Source organism: Pelodiscus sinensis, chromosome 2 (assembly GCF_049634645.1).
Source record: "Pelodiscus sinensis isolate JC-2024 chromosome 2, ASM4963464v1, whole genome shotgun sequence".
NCBI classification, from domain to species: Eukaryota; Metazoa; Chordata; order Testudines; family Trionychidae; genus Pelodiscus; species Pelodiscus sinensis.
The window spans coordinates 202,912,654-202,934,667 of NC_134712.1; the positions used below are offsets into that span (position 1 = coordinate 202,912,654).

At 40.5% G+C, this 22,014-nt stretch overlaps 1 protein-coding gene across 1 annotated transcript in view; it reads right to left on the reverse strand.

Moving 5' to 3' along the window:
• AHR (aryl hydrocarbon receptor) overlaps positions 1–22,014 on the reverse strand; it is a 103,803-nt gene that overhangs the window by 19,747 nt on the left and 62,042 nt on the right. Inside the window, exons 3-7 of the mRNA XM_075922259.1 lie at positions 19,175–19,290; positions 12,989–13,078; positions 9,824–9,938; positions 4,900–5,030; positions 1,494–1,696 (exon numbers count right to left, since the gene is read on the reverse strand). Of these exons, the coding sequence (XP_075778374.1) occupies positions 1,494–1,696; positions 4,900–5,030; positions 9,824–9,938; positions 12,989–13,078; positions 19,175–19,290 (655 nt within the window). The remainder of the gene's footprint in view (positions 1–1,493; positions 1,697–4,899; positions 5,031–9,823; positions 9,939–12,988; positions 13,079–19,174; positions 19,291–22,014) is intronic.

Here is a 22,014-nt window from a genome sequence, read left to right on the forward strand (position 1 = left end):
TAAAAAAAGGAAGAGGCGAGAAAAGGGAAAAGAAACAATAGACAAAATACAGAATACATGGTTTGTGAATAAAAAAAGACAAGAAAAAATGGGAGGGGAAGGTAAACAATATAATAAATAAATGAACAAAAATGGAAAGAGGAAGAGATGAAGATAGCAACATTACGCTAGTGAATTTTACTTCTCTTTATTTACAAACTTTTCTTTGTTGGGATTATTAGTTTTGGGGGGGAACATGGGAAAGGTATATACTCAAATACTGATGGAAAGAGTGGATGATAAGCTGGCTGTACATTGTGCAGCATGGTTCCACAGGAATCTGACCAGGGCTCCCCAATCATAAATGGAAGGGAAGATTTAGAGCTCTGAGAACACTGAAAATCTGACTTCAGAAAGGGAGGGAGAAGGGAAAAACTCAGGAAAGACAAGAAGACTTTATCTTGTAATAGGAATCAACTTAGTGGACTTTTTGCCATGATTGGGCATGGTTGTGGTACACTGATCTAGCAATATAATATTTTTTTTATATTGTTTTTATTTTTTTTAAATGAAGAAAAAATGCTTTCAAATCAGTTAAAAACACTGTGCAAAATGGTTATTTCAAGTAGTTAATTTCTGTATCATTGTTTCATTTATAGCTAATTTGCAACAAATCATGTTTTCATTGTAGATTACATCTATTTGAATTGAAAAGGTAGCATACTGTCGTGGAGGAAGAAGTGGTGAGAAAGATGCTTTGACTTGGGTGAACTTCATCCACTTCAATGGAAAATATTCGAAATCAGAGCTACTCAACTTTGGAAGCCCCGGGGGCCATAATGATACTTACAGCACATGCCGGAGGCTATAACTTAAGTGTGGTCGCATATATCTTCAAATAGCGACAGGTATGAATACAAATATTAAGGCAAGATTATACAACATGTAGGCCCCACTTAAGTCAGTTCTACTAATATTAATAAAATGCAATATTTACCTAATTTCCACACATCTGACAGCACCTTTAATGAGTGATGCTAGTCCAGGAATTTAACTACTAAAACGCATATCAACATAAGACCATTATATTGACTACTTTTTTGTTTTGGCTCCAACCTGTGAGCTGCAAACTAACGGGCTGAGGGTTGCATGTAGCCCATGGACCATGTGTTGAGTAGCCCTATTCTAAATAATCCTCTACCCGGGCTACTTTTATCTCTAATTCATAAAGATACTTCTGAAGAGCAATTTTTTGTTTTTGATCAGGAGATGGACCTTATCAAAGAGTTTCTGAAGAGGATATCCCTAGACAGTATCCTTTCTACCTACAAGTGCTTGATACCTTTCAGAAACAGAAGAGAAAAAGCTAATGACAAAATATTACTTACCTCTCCAATCACATACTCCAGTGCTCACCTTAAAATACCCACTGAAACTTTAAAGGTACAGTGACCTATTTTGGCTGCAAGGGTACACGGAAATGTAATAAGCTATACAGACAATCTTGTACCTACTTTGCATCACATCCTACAGGTGTGAAGTCCAGCTTGTGCTTAGTTCTGAAAATGAAGTTTTTGGTTCGTATCTCAAGGATTGAAGGAGGCTGCAAAGGGGTAGCCACTGTAAATAGAGCCAGCTGAGGAGAGACAGGAGAGCCATCCTTCCCTTTCTTGTTCTGTCCATGAAGAAACTTTAATCGCCCTTGAAAATTCATGGCCTTCAGAGGAGGGAAAAATATAGTGATTGTAGTATAGAAAGATTGATTTATTAATCAAATCTTATTTTATTTTCTAGTATCTAAGGGTACGTCTACACTACAGCGCTAGTTCGAACTAACTTAGTTCGAATTAGTTAATTCGAACTAAGCTAGTTCGAACTAACGCATCTAGAACTAAAAACTAGTTCGAACTAGCGTTTTGCTAGTTCGAACTAGTAAGTCCACATTGAGTGGACTCTGAACAGGGCTTAATGATGGCCGGAAGCAGTGCCGGCAGGGCATAAAAGGAGGACTTAGAGCATGGAGATACTGTCTCAGGCTAGCCGAGGGCTGCGCTTAAAGGGTCCCGACCCCCACCCCGGACACACAGTTCTAAGGGGTGCCCCGCTTGCAAAGAAGTTCTGGCTTGGAGTGCCCTGAGTGCCCACACTGGGCACATCACACCACTCGGCCATCAGCCCGGCTGCACTTGCCGCAGGCTGCCATCTGGGGAGAGGGAGTAATTGGGGGGCTGCAGGAGAGCTTCCACCCCCAGAAGCCCGCAGAGCCAGCCCAGTCCTCCCCATCGGGGGCTCGTACCCCATTCCTCCCTCACCTCCTTCCACTTGCCCTTCCCTAGCCCCCCTTCTTCTTGATGTACAAAATAAAGATAACGTTTCTTCCAACATTGACTCTGTCTTTATTGAAAAAAACTGGGGGAGACTGGGAAAAGGAGGTGGGAGAGGGGAAGAGAAAGGCTGGGAGAGGGGAGGGCAACTAACATGATCAGGGGTTGGGAACAGGTCCCAGATGAAGAGAGGCTACAGAGACTGGGACTGTTCAGCTTAGAAAAGAGGAGACGGAGGGGGGACAGGATAGAGGTCTGTAAAAGCAGGGGTTGGGTGGAGAGGGTGCATTCAGAAAAGTTCTTCCTGAGTTCCCATAAAGAAGGACTAGAGGACACCAAAGGAAAGGAATGGGTAGCAGGCTTGAAACTAGTAAGAGAAAGTTGTTCTTGACAAAGCAAATAGTTAACCTGTGGAACTCCTTGCTGCAGGAGGCTGTGAAGGCTAGAACTAGAACAGAGTTTAAAGGGAAGTGAGATCAAGTCATGGAGGTTGGGTCCATGGAGTCCTATTAGCCAGAGGGTAGGAGTGGTGTCCCTGCCCAAAGTTTGTGGAAGGCTGGAGAGGGATGGCACGAGACAAATGGCTTGGTCATTGTCTTCGGTCCATCCCCTCCAGGGTCCCTAGGGTTGGCCGCTGTGGGCAGACAGGCTACTGGGCTAGATGGACCTTTGGTCTGACCCAGTATGGCCATTGTAAGCTCAGGGCTCAGTGTCGGGGGTCTCAGTGGACCCCCTTGATTTTCATTCACACCTGGTCCTGGGTGGCCAGGCTGGCAGCTCTCCTGCCCTAGACGGCCACTTTCCTGTGCCTAGTGCGGAGATCGTGGACGAGGTCCATGATGTCCGCACTAGCCCAGGAAGGTGCCCGCCTCTTGCGGTCCAGGGCAAGCTCCCGGGAGCCGCCAGCCTGGTCCCGGCAAGAGGGGGTGGGCTGGGGGGCATCGGGTGGGTGGCTCTGTGCCGTGCCAGGTGCAGGGTCTGCTAGCTGGGTGCTGGCAGGCTTGCACCTGGCACGGGCACCGTAGCCAGCCCGTGCCCCTTTAAGGGGTCCGGGGCCGGGAGGGGGGCATAGAGTTTCCCTGGTGTTGGCCAGAGTGGCCACCAGGGAAACCTGGGGAGGGCTAGCCTCCCACTAGTTCGAACTAAAGGGCTACACAGCCCTTAGTTCGAACTAGCTAGTTCGAACTAGGCGTTAGTCCTCGTAAAATGAGGTTTACCTAGTTCGAACTAAGCGCTCCGCTAGTTCGATTCAAATTCGAACTAGCGGAGCGCTAGTGTAGCGCATAGGAAAGTTAGTTCGAACTAACGTCCGTTAGTTCGAACTAACTTTCTAGTGTAGACATACCCTAAAGGAGGAAGGAGAAAAAAATGTTCTCCTTAGCTTCTGAGAATAGGACAGAAGCAATGGACTTAAATTGCAGCGCAAGGAGGTTTAGACTGGACATTAGGAAAAACTTCCTAACTGTTAGGGTAGTTAAACACTGGAATCAATTGTGTAGGGGGGTTGTAGAATCTCCATCACTGGAGATATTTAAGAGCAGGTTAGACAGACACCTGTCAGAGAGGTCCTGCCATGAGGGTAGAGGACTGGACTCGATGACCTCCTGAGGTCCCTTCCAGTTCTAAGATTCTGTGATTCTCTGAAAAATGGCACTTCGTCAAATTCATGTTTTACACCTTAATAAATATTTAAATATTAAGACTGAGAGTATGTTGCTACACTTAGGCTGTGTCTAAACTACACCTTTCTGTTGACAGAGAGATGTAGATTAGGCACGTCAAAATTGCTAATGAAGCAGGGATAGAAATATTAAAATCCCTGCTTCATTAGCAATTTCGAGAAGCCTAATCTGCATCCCTCTACAGACAGAGGAATGAAGTCTAGATGTAGCCTCAGTGACTGTTATTTAGAAATGTATTATCCCATAAGCAAAGCACAAAAAACAAATACAGAAAACTTGGTGTAAAACAGATCGCTAGTAAATAATAACGACATCGTTTTGAACTCAATCTAAGCAGAGACGCATTCAGAGAACCTTTTTATTTCTAGACACGTAACTTGTATCTGTTCATTATTATAAAAGACACCATGGCAAGATCAACTAAACCGTTTCAAGTCAATTAAGAAGCAGCTCTGTAAGCAGCAGGAAGCCAACATTACCACTAGCATATTCAGTTAAAAGATACATCACTAAAACATTTAGCACAGGATTACTGATCAAATACAAAGGGACAATATGACTACTGACTATTAACATATCCTTTACCACTGCAAGTAACAGAAATGATCTGTTATGTAATGCTTTTCATTCATAAATCACACATCTCTTCACAGAAGATGACAAATATTTACTCTCATTTTACAGACAGGGAAACTGAGGCACACAGAGATGTGAAATGAATTATTAAGGTATCAGGCTGAGCCAGGAATAGAACTCAGGTTAGTCTACTAGGCTCTGTCTACTAGATCAAGCTGATCCATGTAGGTTAGCGCTTTACTAAACCTTAACTCGTAAATTACTATAAACATTATCACCATTGTCTAGTTTTATACATGGTGGTTAAAGAGAAAGTCTTTATATAATCATATACTCACCAAGAACCCAGATGAATTATCCAGGAGGCATCTTAATCTACAGATAAAATTTCTCTCCATAAAGGAAGAATTCTCTGGAGGAAGCTGTTCTGGGTTATAATAGGTTGCTGGCTGTGAAAAGCCATTATCTCCTGCAGGAAAAGACTATTTTTAGAGAAACACCTAGTGAAGGCTATCTATAACAAATGATTTTCCGTCCCATAAACAAAATCTCAGGTCATGACCGGAACATGAACAATGTAAATTGAAAACATCCTCAAGCCCTACATTGGACTGCACGACTAGAAATGTTTAATATCAGTTCTCCTAATAGGATCATGTTTAACAGTTCATCATATGCTAGAATTGTGTCTAACACACTTCCTACTCCTTCTAAGTTTATGATTCAGACCCTGAAAGTGTCTTGGAAAATTAAAGTTCTCCGTGGAGTGTATCCACATTGCAGGATTTTCAAAGGAAGTTTGGCACCCAACTTCCATTTATTTTTATTTGGGAAGTAGGCACCTATTTCCACTGAATCCTTCTGAAAATTATACAGCGTTTCTTGTTAAAGCCTAGTATTGCATTAAGCTCTCCAAAAGGAAAAGTGCCACAGCTCAGCTACTCTGTTCAGTTGTGCATGCTACCTCCTATTAAAAATTTAGTTCTAAATAAACATTCCCATATTCATATTCTGTGATGTCCAACTAGGAGGTGCAGAAAAACTACAAAAGCAGTAAAATTTGTTGTGAGCAATGCTGATAATGAAATCAGTGTGTAGTTTTACCCATTAGATGCATATGTGAGCAACTTTAGGACTGTAACTGTGGCAGTAGAATGATATTGTGTTGGCAGTTTAATATAACTTTTTGCTGTTGAAGTGACATGTGGGCATTATTTTATACTTCAACTGTTAAGGTCTAAGAAACATAATGCAAATAATACTGCAACAGTAATCTGCACAACTGAATACATGATTTGCTTTATGATACACGTAGTACAATAACTACTATCCCTATAAAACAACGATTAGTCTAGCAGCACCTAAAAGACTAACAGGTGCTGCTAGACTACTTGTTGTTGTTTAAGTTTTTCCAATTACAGACTAGCTCAGTTACACCCCTGAAACTTTTGTACTATCCCTGTTCAATGTTAGTTAATGAAATACTCTTTGTAGGTAATAGATGTACAAACAACAAACTGACCTACCAAAATAATTCATAGGCAGGTAAATGAAATCGATAAAACTGCCACACAGTAAGAACTATAAAATCTCTTATGCAGTATTTACAGCGTGGCTTTGGAGTTATGCAAACAGCTTGATTAAAATAAATGAATAAGGTGTATAAAACCTACAAAAATGTGTTTTGGCATTTATTTTAATAGAAATTCAATAATTAAAAGTATCAATGAAAAACTACACAAAGTTAGTTGAGGACACACACCTTTTGATGGTATGAAAGAAAACATTAATTCCAGATCAGAAGCAATATCTAATTTGTTGCTTCTCGTAAATTAAACATAATAAAGAAAATGAATTGCACATTACCTATGGCACCATTCTCTCAGTAATTTGGGAGGATGAAACATGGTTCAACAATGCATATTAAACTATCCATAGTAGAGCTGCACCCAAGAATGTTAGAAGAAACTTTCAATCTTCCTTAGAAATAGAAAAGACCCAAATGTACATATTGGCTCTGCTCTTTTAGATCCAGAGGTCTAAAAGGTCATGAAATCATGGTGTTAAAACCCCCCACTGAATTCCAAAAAATGGCAATATGAACTAACCAACAATTCAGGTAATTCACTGAAACCAACATAGAGTAACCTGAATAGTATGTTCTCAGGTACTCAGCTGCAGGTTCCCTCCACAGCAGAACACATTTGCAATTTTGATACATATTTCATTATGTAAAACTCATTTTATACTGTTTTCTTTACTGCCATACCGCCTATGTCCCTCTATGAAAACAAAACAAAAAGTAAAAGTAAAATCAGTAAAATGGTATGTGGAATGTTTCCAATTTTTCCACATAAGAAATTATTTTAAATCAAGAAAACATGCTAATAATCCAGATTAACACACTACACGTTAATTTGAAGTGTTCTGAAGTGTTTCTTTTAGACTGAAAACTAGTGGTTTCTAACATCAGGAACTTGTTAGATTTTCTGATTTACAAGTCCAGTAAATGGATGAACTCTTCCTTCTTAGTCTACCCTGAATTTTAACCAGGCCTCACAATGGGAAAAAATTTGTTCAGTGTCCATACAAGTTTTATCTTGTGGGTTTTTAAAGTATAAATCAAGAGAAATATCTGTGTATGAGACGAGGGTATTAAAAAACAGAAGTGAATTAAAATAGAAAATGGTTTCACTAATACTTCGGGTCCTAATCATCATAAAAGGTAACATTTGTTATAGATCTGAATTAAATAAAAAACAAAATACTATAATAATAAAATATGACAAAAGCTGTATTTTACAAGTAATCTGGCATGAAAATAGTTTAACAGCTTATTCATGCTCTGTTCTTGCATTACTTTCGTCATTCAAGTGAAATTTGATGCTGAGTTAAGTTAACATCCTATCTTTTCAGACATTATTTATAAATTCCTCTGCCCTGTTAAAAGAACTTTTTAATCTTGGAATGTTTTTTCATTCTAGAATAAACCACTCTACAAACATGCTTTCAGAAAACAGCTGTTTACTAAATTAAGTCCCAACACTGAATCAAAAGACAAGTTCACTGTAGTATGTTTTTAGCTTCATTCTGCAAATTGATCCAGGGCTGGTATAAACACTACAAAAACCAAGTTGAATCACAAACATAAGCTAACTGTTGTGTACAAAGTACACCAACAACCATGAAGCACACAGAGCTTTAAATGAGTCAAGAACATAGGCCAAGGATGTTTAGTCTTTTTCTACCTAGCTTAGTGACATTTACTTTATTTAATATTGAAGGTAAATGGAAAAGGGTAATATTTTAAATCAACTTTCCTTATGTAGCTACATTTACCATAACATGGATTATTTCTTCTTTGCTGGATCCTAAGTGGAAAAAATCCAGTAATAAATAGGATGGAGCCTGGGCCACATACTTTCACTTATTCAAAATATTTTCAACCTAATAAACATCTTTTCTCCTCTATAGATATAAAATGCCTTTCCCTCGGTCATGCAGATTCAGTGGTGAAGGCCCATTTTCATTGCTAAAAGAAGATTAGTATGAAAACCCTATTAAAGTTTAGTCTAAGGTTCTGTCTACACTTCTAAGTTGAAAGCACAGCTGTGGCAGTGCTGTAATGCAGCAGTGAGCTTAGGACTGCGCTCTGTCCCAGTGCTCTATGCAAACCACCTCCAAAGGTAGAGTATCTTACAGTGCTAGGAGCCTGTTTACACACATACTTTAACTTGCTATGCTCACTGGGGGATGGGAGGGAAGAAAGGAAGTATTTTTTCACACCTGAGCAAGAAAGCGGAATACAATAAAGTCACAGTGTAGACAAGGCCTCAGATCAATGGTTCTCAAAATGTGATCCGCGAACCATTAGTGGTCTGCAACCGACTTGCAGGTGGGCTGCATGCTCAGAGCTTGCCTCCTCCCCTCCACATAGTGGAGAGCCTGCATTCACACTCCAGCCCCCAGAGCCAGCTTCCTGCTGCAGGGAGGATGTGGAAGATGGAGGGCTGTGAGCCTTGCAGTCCAAAACTGGCTTGTGGGAGAAGGAAGCAGCCCCGCACTAGCCTGACTCCCCCACTGCAGGTAGGGGCTGCTTCCTTCTCCCACAAGCTCAAACCGGGCGGCCAGAGCAGCCTCTGTCTGTGGTTGGCCTGGCCCAGTCCCACTGAAGGCATGGGTTGCTCCAACTGGCCAGAGAGAGCAACCCTTGCCCATGGAGAGGAGGCATCACTCCAGTAGGGCTGGAGTGGCCCCCTTGACCGCCCTCCCTTTAATTGGGTAACCAGTTAAACAATGATTGGTTAACCAATTAAACTGGATTTCACATCCCTACCACTAATTGTGTCTCCATTCAATAAATCAAAATGGCAACCTACCCCATGAGGCCAGTCAGGATAGTCTCTGGTCTTAATAACCATCCTTTTTGTCTCTTCAACTACCTTTTGCTCTTTCTCCGGCTCCCACCCAGGAGGTTGTGTACACAAGTGAAACTTCATATATTAACTGGGGGAAAAAGCTACTCTTCCACAGCCACCAATGCACTTTTCCAGTGCTAAGATGTGACAAATGCACCCTTTTCAGCCATCACAGATAATGGCCAGAAGTGCTGAAAAGGTATGTCACATAACTTCCTTGATGTCTTGACTGAGCTAGAAAATCTGATGCCAAGCTCAGTCTCAGGAGTGGATGTGCAATTTCATGGAAGGAACACCACTTCATTCATGACCTTTTCTCCCTCCTGCCAAAGATGATTAGACAAATTTATTGGTTATGTTAGTATATATATATCTTTATGAAATAAAATCACATTTGGCCCCTTTTAGAAACATAATATCCATCCTACTAGACATCAAATTATTTCATACCATATGAAATTAATGAGCAGTGATGTGCCAGTTTTGGGATGTATGCTTCGGTAACACACTCCTACTTGGGTGTGGCTCACTGTCCCAATGTAGTAGCCCTTAAACTGCTTACAGCAAGAAAGAATAAGTTTGCTCTACAGCTTTAGCTAGGTGCTTGCTGGCTATTAGCTCTATTTGTAGAGACTTATGCACTAAGCTCCAGAGGTCTGGGGTTTGGTTCTGCCTCTCAGTGTTACACTTCAAAACAATATTTCTACCTGTAATTTTCATTTGAAGTGAAACTAAAATCTTGTTTATGCAAGTGTCGTGTTAACAGCTATAAATGGTTATCTGAAAGGAGACTTTATGATTTAGAATACAAAGACAATTGTAAGCTAGCTGAGTGCATTCTCACCTTGTATTCTCTGTCCAGAATCTGTAGGGTTTAATGCCCAATGAAGCTGACGCTGAAACTCAGGTCTATCTTCTGTATGAATCAATTCAAATACACTCTGGTGTATAATATCAGACTACACATAAAAAGGAAAAAGTTGGAGTAAGACACTCTGATGACAGTGCCAAAGTCATCTTATTAACTTTAATTACATGACTGGTTGCTAAACTAGCTATTATAATGCATCTCATTAGAGGTACAACAACAACAGTTTGTATTTAAGAAGAAGTTTTACAAAATCATTTGCAAAAGCTCATAAAAGAATCCAGTGTTGTGTATTAGAATAGAATTCCTTCTTTTTTATATTCTGGGTTTTTTTATTACAGAAGTTTGGCAAATCTTAATTACTTAAGGTTTTATTTTTCATTCTTCAATGACCATGACAGCCTAACAGAAATGTAAAAATAAGAAAACATAACAGGTGTGACATATATAGAAATGACAATGCTTTATGTGTTTTAAAAAAAATAGGAGAAAAAACCATTTCATTTTTATTTCACAAACTCCAGTTTATATAGGAGCAAAACAAGTACAGTGCCAATCAGGATTTGAGCACAATTGTGCTAGGAGACAAGTTCCCAAAGAACTCACAAATCTAAGTATAAACTATGAATGTTGGTTTTGTTTGCCTGAAATCTTTCCCTATCTAAGGTCCATTTACATCTTTAATTATTAAACTGCCTTATCTTCAGTAATAGTGTTTAAGAACTGGACGTGAGCCAAAAATTAAGAACTTCCTGCATCGGGGTTGAAAGGATTGAAGGAAAACTTTTTAAAGCTAGGCAAAGAATTTCAAAAGCAGGATCAGTAAATTAAGATACATTTCTGTTCTATTGGAACTCTTAGAAAAATGTTTCCTTTCTGTGGTATCAACTATTATATAAACGCACTGTATCTAAATAACAAGGACATATCAGCTAGATATTTCGGCAGAAGCAACAGTTTAGCTCAAATTAATTACTTTGCTTTATCCATGTTTTATTTAAAAAAAAAATCAACATTTACTAGAAAGACTGCCAGAAATACTATTTTAAAAATCTAAATGCTAGTTTTAACTTTACATGTTGCAGTTACAATGTGCATTTCATACCTACTCTTTTTTTTCAGTTTTTTTTTTTTAAATCAAAGGTGAGTATCTTGAAAAAATATATTTTGTTTGGAGCATTTCAAACTAAAATTCCAAAGGTCACTTATCAGCTGTCTAAAAGGACAAACATAAAACAATCTCTTCCTACTTTTAAGAGCAACTACATACACCACCATTTAGCAAATATATCAGCACCCAGCAAGATTTAGATATGTATTAATCCCAGGTGGTGAAGAGGTTAAGTACAGCTGCACCTTCAGTATATCAATATAATCGTTTTATACTAAGCAGAATATTTTTTATTGGGCAGCACAACACAATTTGTTTAGCTTATATATTAACTAATATTATCCATTAAACAAAAACTAAATTCTGTCACCTACAACAGTGAGTTAATTACAAAAAAGCTACTATATTTAAAGAAAAAGAAACACAAAGGAACTAAAAAAATTAATAAGCTAATCCAATACTAGGGATGTCACTGGTTAAACGATTAGATGGTGGGCCTGGCCAAGCAACCCTGTTCAAGTGGCTGACCAGTTAAACATAATGTTTAACCAGTTAGCTGCTTAGGTGGGATTTACAGGCAGTCCCCGGGTTACGTACAAGATAGGGACTGTAGGTTTGTTCTTAAGTTGAATCTGTATGTAAGTCGGAACTGGCGTCCAGATTCAGCCGCTGCTGAAACTGATCAGTTTCAACAGCGGCTGAATCTGGACGCCAGTTCTGACTTACATACAGATTCAACTTAAGAACCCCAGGCATCCCCAAGTCAGCTGCTGCTGAAACTGATCAGAGGCTGATTCCAGGAAGCCCGGGGCAGGGGCTTCCTGTAGTCAGCCACTGGTCAGTTTCAGCAGCGGCTGACTTGGGGACGCCTGGGGCAGAGCAGCTGGGGTGCTGCTGGGGTGGTCCAGTAGCGCCGTCGCTCCTCGGCGCTACTGGACCAACCCAGCAGCACCCAAGCTGCTCTGCCCCAGGCGTCCTGATTCAGCCGCTGCTGAAACTGACCAGCAGTGGCTGAATCAGGACGCCTGGGGCAGAGCAGCTGGGGTGCTGCCTGGTTGGTCCAGTAGCGCCCAGAGCAGCGCTACGGGACCAACTGGCAGTGCCCCAGCTGCTGTACCACAGGTGTCCGGAGCAAAGCCGCGGAGCACGGGGGCAGCGGGACAGCCCAGACGCGCCGTGGCTGTCCTGCTGCCCTCGGGCTCCGTGGCTTTGCTCTGCTTTGCTCCCCGTCCCCCTGGTCTGCAGACCAGACCAGGGGGACGGGGGGCAAAGCAGAGCCAAGCCGCGGAGCACGCGGCCAGCTGACAGCCCAGACGCGTCTGGGCTGTCAGCTGACCGTGCGCTCCGCGGCTTGGCTCTGCTTTGCTCTGCTTTGCCCCTCCCCCCCCCCGGTCTGCAGACCAGGGGGGCGGGGGGGGCAGAGCAGAGCCAAGCCGCGGAGAGCGTGGGCAGGCGACAGCCCTGTCCGCTGCCCGCGTGTTCCGCCGCTTCGCTTCCTCTCCCTGGTCTGCTGGAGACCAGGGAGAGGAAGGGCCCCGTTCGTAACTGCGGATCCGCCATAAGTCGGATCCGCGTAACTCGGGGACTGCCTGTACAGTCCTACCCAATACATAATTAAACAATCCTGAAACATATGTAGTTCATTTGATAAGAAAGGTAATTTTAATAGAAAACTGAATAGTAAATTATGTGTCACTCAACACAGTGAATTGTGCAGCACTTCACATGATTTGTTCCAGTACAGATCCCCATACAATTTGAAAGTTCCCCGACTTGCTTAATCCAATGCTAGAAACTATATTCCTATTTTGCTTGGCACAAGACCTCTTTTCTACTATGTCAGTTAATACTGAAGAAGTACAGTACCAAAGTAATCCAACTCAACATATCTAAAAATGAGATTTTCCATGTAAATTATCAAATACTAAATATGAGCTCTGAAGCTGTAGAAAATTAATTAAAATCCTTTAGAAATCAATAAAATTTGTTGGGGTGGGGATGGGTGAGAGAGAGAATAAAAAATTACATACTTGCTGGAACCCCAAATAGTCCTGGATGGTTGAAGAGGCATAAAAGACTAGAGCATCTGCTGTAACAACCAGTACAAAGCCATTTAATGCCTGGAAAGAAAAAAACATCAAATCTGTTATCTTGAAAGACAAAATTCCAGATTAAGTATTGTTTGTACAACTCTACTGGCTAGTTTGGTACCTCCATCTTTAATTTAACTGAACTGCATTAAACAAAGTACCACTTGAAAAAATTTGCTAGTCACACTGTTAGAAAAATAAGTCCTTATTTAACAACATTATGCAATTCTGCATAGTGAAATCTCAAAGATCTTACATAAAAACTTAATTACACATTTTTGCATATAGACTTTTCATGCAATAGCCATCTTTCTCCAAACACTTATCACTACCGTCACCACCACCACCTCCTAACTCCTAACTCAAACTTTTTATTATTGCACAAAACAATAATGCAGAGAATGTACTTTTATAAATTAAGATGACTTGGCATTACAGCAATGAACTGTAGTTAAGGATACAAATATTTATCAAATAATTTCAGGAGTGGAAAACAAATAGGCCATTCTTATTATAAAAGAAAATAAAATCCTGAAAGCAAGGAAATTAACATAAGTTACATCTTCAAACCTCAGATATTCAAAAGTCCATAAATACAGGATTAAGATAATGAGGTCACCTCTAACTCTGTCCATAGATCACTCCTATCATACATCATGAATCACAAGACAGTCATATCTCTACAAATCATGAGGGATGACTACCTTGGAAGGAGTACTGCAAAAAGGATCTAGAGGTCAGAGGACCACAAGGCTAAATATGAATCAGTGACACACTTGCAAACCTCCCCCTCCCCAACACACACACAAAAATAAACATTGTTCTGTCATTCTGGGATGTATTAGCAGGAGTGCTGTAACCAAGACCTAAAAAGTAATTCTTCTGCATTGTTTTACACTTATTAGGCCTCTACTAGAGTACTGTGTCCAGTTCTGAGCATCACATTTCAGACAAGATGTAGGAGTTCCAGAGAAGAGGAAGAGCAAGAAAAAGGATGAAAGGTCTAAAAACATGACTTACGAGGGAAGATTGAAAGAATTAGGTTTGTTTAGTTTGGAAAAGCGAGGACAGAGGGGACACGGTAACTTTCAAGTATCTAAAACTTTGTTACAATGAAGATGGAGAAAAATTATTCTCCTTAACTTCTGATAAGACAAGAAGCAATGGCCTTAAATTGCAGCAAAGGAGGTTTTGGTTGGATATTAGAAACAAAGTCTTGTCAGGGTGGCTAAGCACTGGAATAAATTGTCTAGGGAGGTTGTGGAACCTCTATCACTGGGGATTTTTAAGAGCAGGTTAGACAAGCATTTGTCAGGTGTCCTCTAGATGGTGCTTGGTCCTGTCATGAGTGCTATGAGTCATATACTCCAAACAGATATATGGAAAATATAAATTAATTTCAAAACACTTAATTGAAATATTATTCATATTTATAGTCTACATATTAATTCCTGATGGAACAACATTGACGAAAAAACACTACAGTAAGTCCACTGTATGAATTTTGTCCTTGATGTTTATTAAAAATAAAATGCCCCAGTAACAGAAATAAGATAATATTGCAGGTTAGCTCAGATTACATAATAGAGTCTCAATTTTACAGTGCATAAAAAATACAAAACATTTTTTAAATTACCTTTTACTGATTTATAAGCTTGTCCACACCACAACTACTGTAATGGAGACTTAAAAATCAAACATATAACAAAATAAACCCCTCACATTATCTTAGTTTTACTCCCAAAAGTAAAAAATACAAAGAGACTCCATGAAGTTCTCTAGTAACTTTTCTATTACTATTGATTTTTTGTTGATGATGTTGAGATACTATGGAAATGGGCAACTGCATAAAACCAATATAGATCTAGGTACAACACAATTCTCCCAACAAATGTGTGGTGCAAATGGAATTTTGACAAAGTGTGGATAGCCCAAACCTTTTGCACAATTAAGAGATAAATTCCCAATGTGCAGTACAAAATGAAACCATACATATAATAGGGCATACAGGTCTTAAATAAAGATGAAAGCCACTCACCAGGACCTATATGATCAAAAAACCTTTTTGTAGATCACTCGGGGGTGATGCCCCCTGCTCACTACACTTGCCAACTCTCCTGTCTGTGGGGGTAGGCAGGCCCGACTCTCTCCCAGCCATCAGTCACACCAGCCCTGGCTTCTCAGTCCCGTCCCCCGGGGCCTCCCACCTAGGCTCTCTCCCCCTGTCCTCCGGGGTGGGGAAGAAGGGGCTCACTCCAAGGCTTCTCCAGGCCCCAAGCTCTCCCCCCCTGCACCACCAGTGAGGGCTGGGCTGCGGCTGCACCAGCCCAGGCCCTCTCTCCAACCTCCCTCGCCGCGCCTGGCCCAGCCCCCCTCTCCCTCCTTCCTCCAGTTGTGCCTGCCCAGGCCCTTTCTCTTCTACCCCACCCTGCTGTGGCTTAATCTTAACCTTCCCCAGCTGAGGCTGTGTCAAGCTCTACTCTGCCCCCGGCTGCTGGGAGGGGAAGGTGCTGCTCGGAGGCCTTGTGTGCCCTGAATTCTCCTTCTGGCCACCAGAAGGGGAAGAAGGGCCCTCTGAGGCCTCACATGACTCGTGCTCTCCTTTTGGCCACTGGCAGTTGGGGTAGCTGCTCTGAAGCCTTGTACACCTCATGTTCTCCTCCTGGCTGCCAAGCACAGGGAAGGAGGGTGGCATGGCAGCCACCAGTGAGGAAAGGGGAGGGAAAGACTGTGGGATGCCAGAGTGATGTGATGTCACACTGTTGTCCCTCAGGAAAAACTTTTTTATAGATATATTAAGATATAAAATATGTAGCTGAAAACCTCTCTACTAGCAGACGCTGCAAGCAAACAATGTTTTTATAGCATTTCCCCTTTATGAAAAAGTAGACAAAGTGACTCCTTATTTAAGTCACGCAAAGGGTATTTATCTAAGCTCACGATCAATATGGTTCACGGCAATTGTTGTGATAGCAAACAGAACATTTGTGACTTGGCAGCTCATCTAAAAGGTGCTGTTTTACTTCCATGGATTCTAGTCAAGATTTAACAAAAGGCTGGCTCAAGGGACTGATCTAAGTATGTTATGCAATTTAATTATTACAGTTGCATTTAGAGTTAGAATTTGACAATGTGCTCAAATACGCACATTTCAAAAAGCTTGTTAAGTGTGAAAAATTATTATTTAGTTACTTCTGGATCACAAAGTAAATGAACGATAAAAATTCATTCAGTTTACATACTGAAGATAAAGAATTTACAGGTTGGATCTCTCTGGTCTGGCACCTTCAGTACCTGACCCCCAGTCCTGAATGAGAGAATTTTTCAGACTAGAGGTGGTCTCCTGCTACCGGCTCCTCAGATCACCTTCCCTCCCTGACAGACTGCCGTGTTGTTATGGTCCCAGCAGCCCGGACTGCCCCAGCCCTATCCCTGCTATCAGGGCTGCCACATCTGCTACGTCTGCAGCCCCAGCACTGCTATCCGGGCTGCTGCATCCCTTGCCCTGCTACTGGGGCTGCGGTGACCCTTGCTGCATCGCAGAGGTTCCAGCACTGGCCCCAGCCCTGCTGGGCTCTGAGCCACCAACCCTTTTTGCTGGTCAGGAACACCCGTAGTTCTGCTGGGCCGTGGATGTTGTCGGATGAGAGAGTCCTGGTTTCGTGAGGTCCAACCTGTATTAAAAAGAATTATCCACCACATACACACATTTGTGGTGCTGGGTACAACTTATTCAATAAATTCTCCCACTCAGGGTTTAGTTACCACTATAATTTGTTCTTCCCATTGCAAGGTTTTAATGTAGCCCAGTTAAATAGTCCATTAAATTACCTTTCTGAAGGCTCAAATACCTTATATGTCAGAGGACTTTTTTAATAAAAATTCCTGTCACATTTATGGAGTTGTGTAAAAATTTACCATTCTAATCCTGGATGAGTAGTAAGTGACAGTATGAGTTGAAAAGAACCCGGAGTAAAATTAAAAGTGTAGCCAACCAAAGCAGTCTTGAGATCTCTCATCGCTGACTCCTCTATCTTGAGGAGTATCTTATGTCTGTGATACTGAATGGAACAAAACAGCTGACACATCCTGTTGTAACTCACGGTGAACAAGACTATCTGGGGAAATCCTCACTAATGGAAGACAGTTTGCAAACTCCGTGCGAAGGGAGCACTCAAGGCCATGGAACAACCTAAAGAGATGGACTGACAACTTGTTCTGCACTCCAAGGGTAGCCCAATGTTTGTAGGTGTATCATTTGCTCTACACAGAAGTCCGACAGCCTGAGGATTTTGTTGATATAAAACTGTCTCAGGCTGACTGATACACTGACATTAGTCAGTACAGAAAAGGACAAAGTTAGTCTGAGTCTGATATGTTGCAATACATAGGTACAAGCATCAGACATTTCAGACTGTTCCACGCTATGGTGATGGGGGACTGAGACCTCAAATGATGTCACCCAGGGCTCGAAATCTCACTTTGGGAAGAACATCCTGGATTGTGTTGAGTCCAGTACCACCCCTAAAAACTATTTTCTGAACTGGGGACAGCATTGATAGCCCCTTGTTCAATAGCTGTCCTAGTTCATCCAAAGATGCTCTTACGAAGGCAATTTGCAACTTTACCTGAGTCCTGGAACCACCCCTGATGAAACAGTAATCCAGGTACAGGGACACTAGTACTTGACCACATTCTTGCACAGGTAACATGACTGTCACACACTTTGTGACTACTAGAGGTGCAGCTGACAGGACAACTGTGAACTGAAAGTTTTTCTACCAGAAATCTGAGGTATTTTCTATGGGACAGGATTATTGCAATATAGAAGTTAGCGTCCTTCAAATCGAGGGTGGCATACCGGTGTCCTGAATCCAATGAAAGGATAATGGAGGCCAAAGATGTTTCTCACAAATGTTTCTGCTGTGTGGCAGGAGCATGCAGGCCCAAGGATTTAAGAGTGGCTGGAATCTTTCAGGCTATGGAATCTTTTGTCTGTCCTTTCAGAGAACAGAGTCATATCTTTGAATGGGAGGTACTGCATGGTCTTCTGGACCTCGTACAAGAGGACAGAGACCTGGAGCCAGGAACCCATTATCAAAGCCAACACAGTAGCCATGACTCTACTGGCACATCAGTACTGTCCATGGCAGCCTGAAAGGAAGTTAGGGACACTAACTTGTGCTCTTTCACCAGGCCTGAAAATTTGGCACAGGAGTCAACAGGGGGAGCTGGTCTGCAAATTTCACCATCACTACAGAGTTATGGAACTACCTGCTGGTTTGACATGCAGTGCTGCAAACTGCTCCCCCCCACACACTAAAAATAGATTAAAACCTTCCAATAGGATTAAGTTTCTGAGCATCCCTATTTTGGGGGAAAAGGCCCTTGGAAACCCTGGTTAGCAGTGTCCTCCACAATGGAATCAGGTTCATATCCCTTGAATGGCACAAAGTATTACAGCTCGTTATGCTTGACCATGGGTGACAACGAAGCTGGGGTCTATCACAGGATCTTGGAGATGTATGCAATGGTTTTAATGAGCAGCAGGACAATGTGAGAATATGCAGAGGCGGCAAAGATATCCACCATGATGGAGAGAAACCTGTGGATTCTGGCCACCCTGTGAGTGGACAACAGTAAACAAAATGTCTCATGAGCCAAACATAGAACACCATCGGAGGTTGCCCACCACTGCTCTACAATGTGCTTTTTAAAGAGTAATTTAACATTGAATTAAATTCCCAAGTTAACAGCATGCAACCTGGATTATGGGTGACCATCACTTTAACCCTCTATCAATACAAGGCATAGTTTTGTTTATATTTGTGTTCGTTTTTGTTTTAAATAGTCTGCTAGAGATTAAGGGAGAGGAAAAATTGGAAGACTATTGGCAGACAGCAGGAAAATAGTATTTGCTATGCTGGATCAGACTAGTGATTCATCCTGTGCAATATCCCATTCCTAATGCTCCTGAGGAAGGTCCATGAAACCCCATAATGGACAATTACATAGTAATCTGACCACAAGAAATCTCTTCCCAAAACCCATCAGTTAACTGCTAACTCATTAATGGTAACAGAAGAACTTTCTTCAGCAAGTATTATATCCACAGTAAGAACATACCTGTAACAAAAGTTCTCCTTCTAGCAGATGTATGCCTTCTCCAGGCTTACTTGCTCTGCAGTTGTCCTGAATGCCATTTATCTCAGGTCTTGTATAGTTGGAAGATTTTAATGCAACTATGGAAACAAAACAAACAATAGTTTATATATTTGAAGGTCTTACTAGTAACCCATAAAAGTGTTAAACTGTAGTTAAAACACAGAACAAAACAAAAAACCACACCCACAATGAAAGGTTCTTGCTTTTTAATACTCTAAATTTCTGTCTTCTCAAAGGCACGAAGTACAATATGATGGGGACTAATTTACAATATGTATAATACAATGGAGACTAATTTTATCTAGAACTACTCAAGGGAGAGATCTTGGAGTCACTGGGGATAGTTCTCTGAAAGCATCCACTCGGTGTGCAGCGGCAGTCAAGAAAACAAATAGAATGTTAGGAACCATAAAAAGAAATAGAGAATAAAAACAGAGAATCTCTTATTGCCTCTGTATAAAACCATGGTATGCCAACATCTTGAATACTGCGTACAGATGTGGTTGCCTTATGTCAAAAAAGTTATATTGGCATTGGAAAAAGTTCAGAAAAGGGACACAAAAATTATTAGGGTTTGGAACGAGTCCCATATGAAGAGATTAAAAAGATTTGGATTTTTCAGATTACAAAAGAGGAGACTAAGAGGGGCCTATGATAGAGAGCTATAAAATCATGACTGATGTGGAAAAAGTCAGTAAGGAAAAGTTATTTACTTATTCCCACAATCTAAGAATTGGGGTCACTAAATGAAATTAATAGGAAGCAGGTTTAACACAAACAAAAAGAAGTGCACAGTCAATCTGTGGAACTCCTTACCAGAGGATGTGGTAAAGACTAGGAACTTAACAGGGTTCAAAAAAGAGCTAGAAAGATTCATGGAGGTTAGATCCACCAATGGCTATTAGCCAGAATGGGTAGGAATAGCATCCCTAGACTCTGTTTGTCTAGAAATGGGTGACAGGGGAGGGATCACGTGAGGATTACCTGTTGTGTTTCCTCTCTCTGGGGCATCTGGTATTGGCCCCCGTCTGCCCACAGGATACTGGACTAGGTAGACCTCTGGTCTGACCCAGTATGCTCGTACTTATGTACTATATGAAAAATTACGTACATTGGGGGGAAATGCATTTTAAGAAATCAAAAACTAGTTGTCAAAATGGCAGCTTCCTACTATTTTGTTATTTATTTTTATTATGATATTTAAGACATTTTTCACTCCTTTATTCCTCTTTGAAAATAGTCTCTTTGCAGTATGTGGCAGTTTTCTTTTAACACGCTAATAAAGGAGAAATCAAACATTTTTCTATATGGGACTTTCATTTTAAATTAGTATAATTATTGACTTTAATTCCCACTCAGCTGTCTGGCTTAAAGTTTCCATCCTTACTCTTTGAGGGTACATCAAGACAGCAGAGCTATTTCGGGATGCTGGAGGTATCCAGAAATAACTATTCTGCATCTTTTACACGTGACCGTTATTTCGAAATAGATTTTGAAATAACAGGAGCTCTATTCTGTCATCTTTGTACACCTTGTTCCATGAGGGTTAAAGGATATCTTCAAAATATTATTTTGAAATTTGGCGCTGAGTAGACACTGCCAAATTTCAAAATAAGCTATTCAATTTGTATACTGCAAATTGTATCGCTTATTCCAAGATAAGCATGCTTTCTAGATGCACCCTGAGAATATAAATGAAGAAAATTCATTTAGATAGTGTATAAGGAATTGTTTTGACTGTAAAATTAACAATAATAATACCTTCCTAAACGGAGTTTAGGAGTAATACTACTGCATTTATATAAAATGCAAGCCCCAAACACACATTATTACATGGTTTCATCAATGTAAGCAACAAATACTTCTGTAACATAATAGTCCCTTGTTCCACCAAAATTCATTTTTAATCATTCAACCTATTCGGCAAACATTTGACCCTAAGTTACTGGATGTATCCTATAGTTATAATTTGTGTCACAAGTCCAACTGATATCAGTGGAACACAGGCTCAAATAAAGAATATTGCATTAAACCTTAAATATTTCTTGAAATGTATGTCATAAGGCTTTAATAATAGCATCTGCCTTCTTAATACAGGGTTACTCTGAACAAGGATTCAGTGAAAAGTTAAGATACACTTAAAAGATTTTGCATAACTCAATGTTCTGCTTGGGGAATGCTGCTAAAAACTTAAGTGTAAATCCTGAAAATACACTGATGATCGCAATATCCAGAGAATCAATATTTATTACCAATAAAAAGAATACTCCTTGTGGTTGCCAAAATATATAATATTTTACTGCAATTTTACAAACGTTGGTCCTACAAACTTAAATATTTTTCTAAAGCATCCTACTTCACTCCTACTTATAAAAATTGTTTGCAAAAAGTCCAAGCAGTCAACTACAAGATGCCTATTAAAAGTGGGTTTGAATAAAATGGATCAGTGTCTTGATTTTTTCCATCTTTTACATCTACTCTCAAAATACTAGCGTTTAATTTGCATTTAACAGGGAAAAACAGTAAATTTGATATACAAAGCTTTAACTCTGTTCAACTCCTCCACCTTAAACATCTATGTCAAGATTATCTTGATATAGAGTCTAAGAACTTGTTATAGTCCTTTTTCACAGTAGGTTTTATTCTACTTTATGCTGAGAATGCTATATAAGAAATAAATTATATTCACCCTTTCATTGTCTTTCATCATCAAACTGGCAAGAATAATATTAATGTACATCAAGCAAGCTCTTAGTAGATCTTATACAGCTAGTAACTCTTAATGAGACAGTTTTAATTAA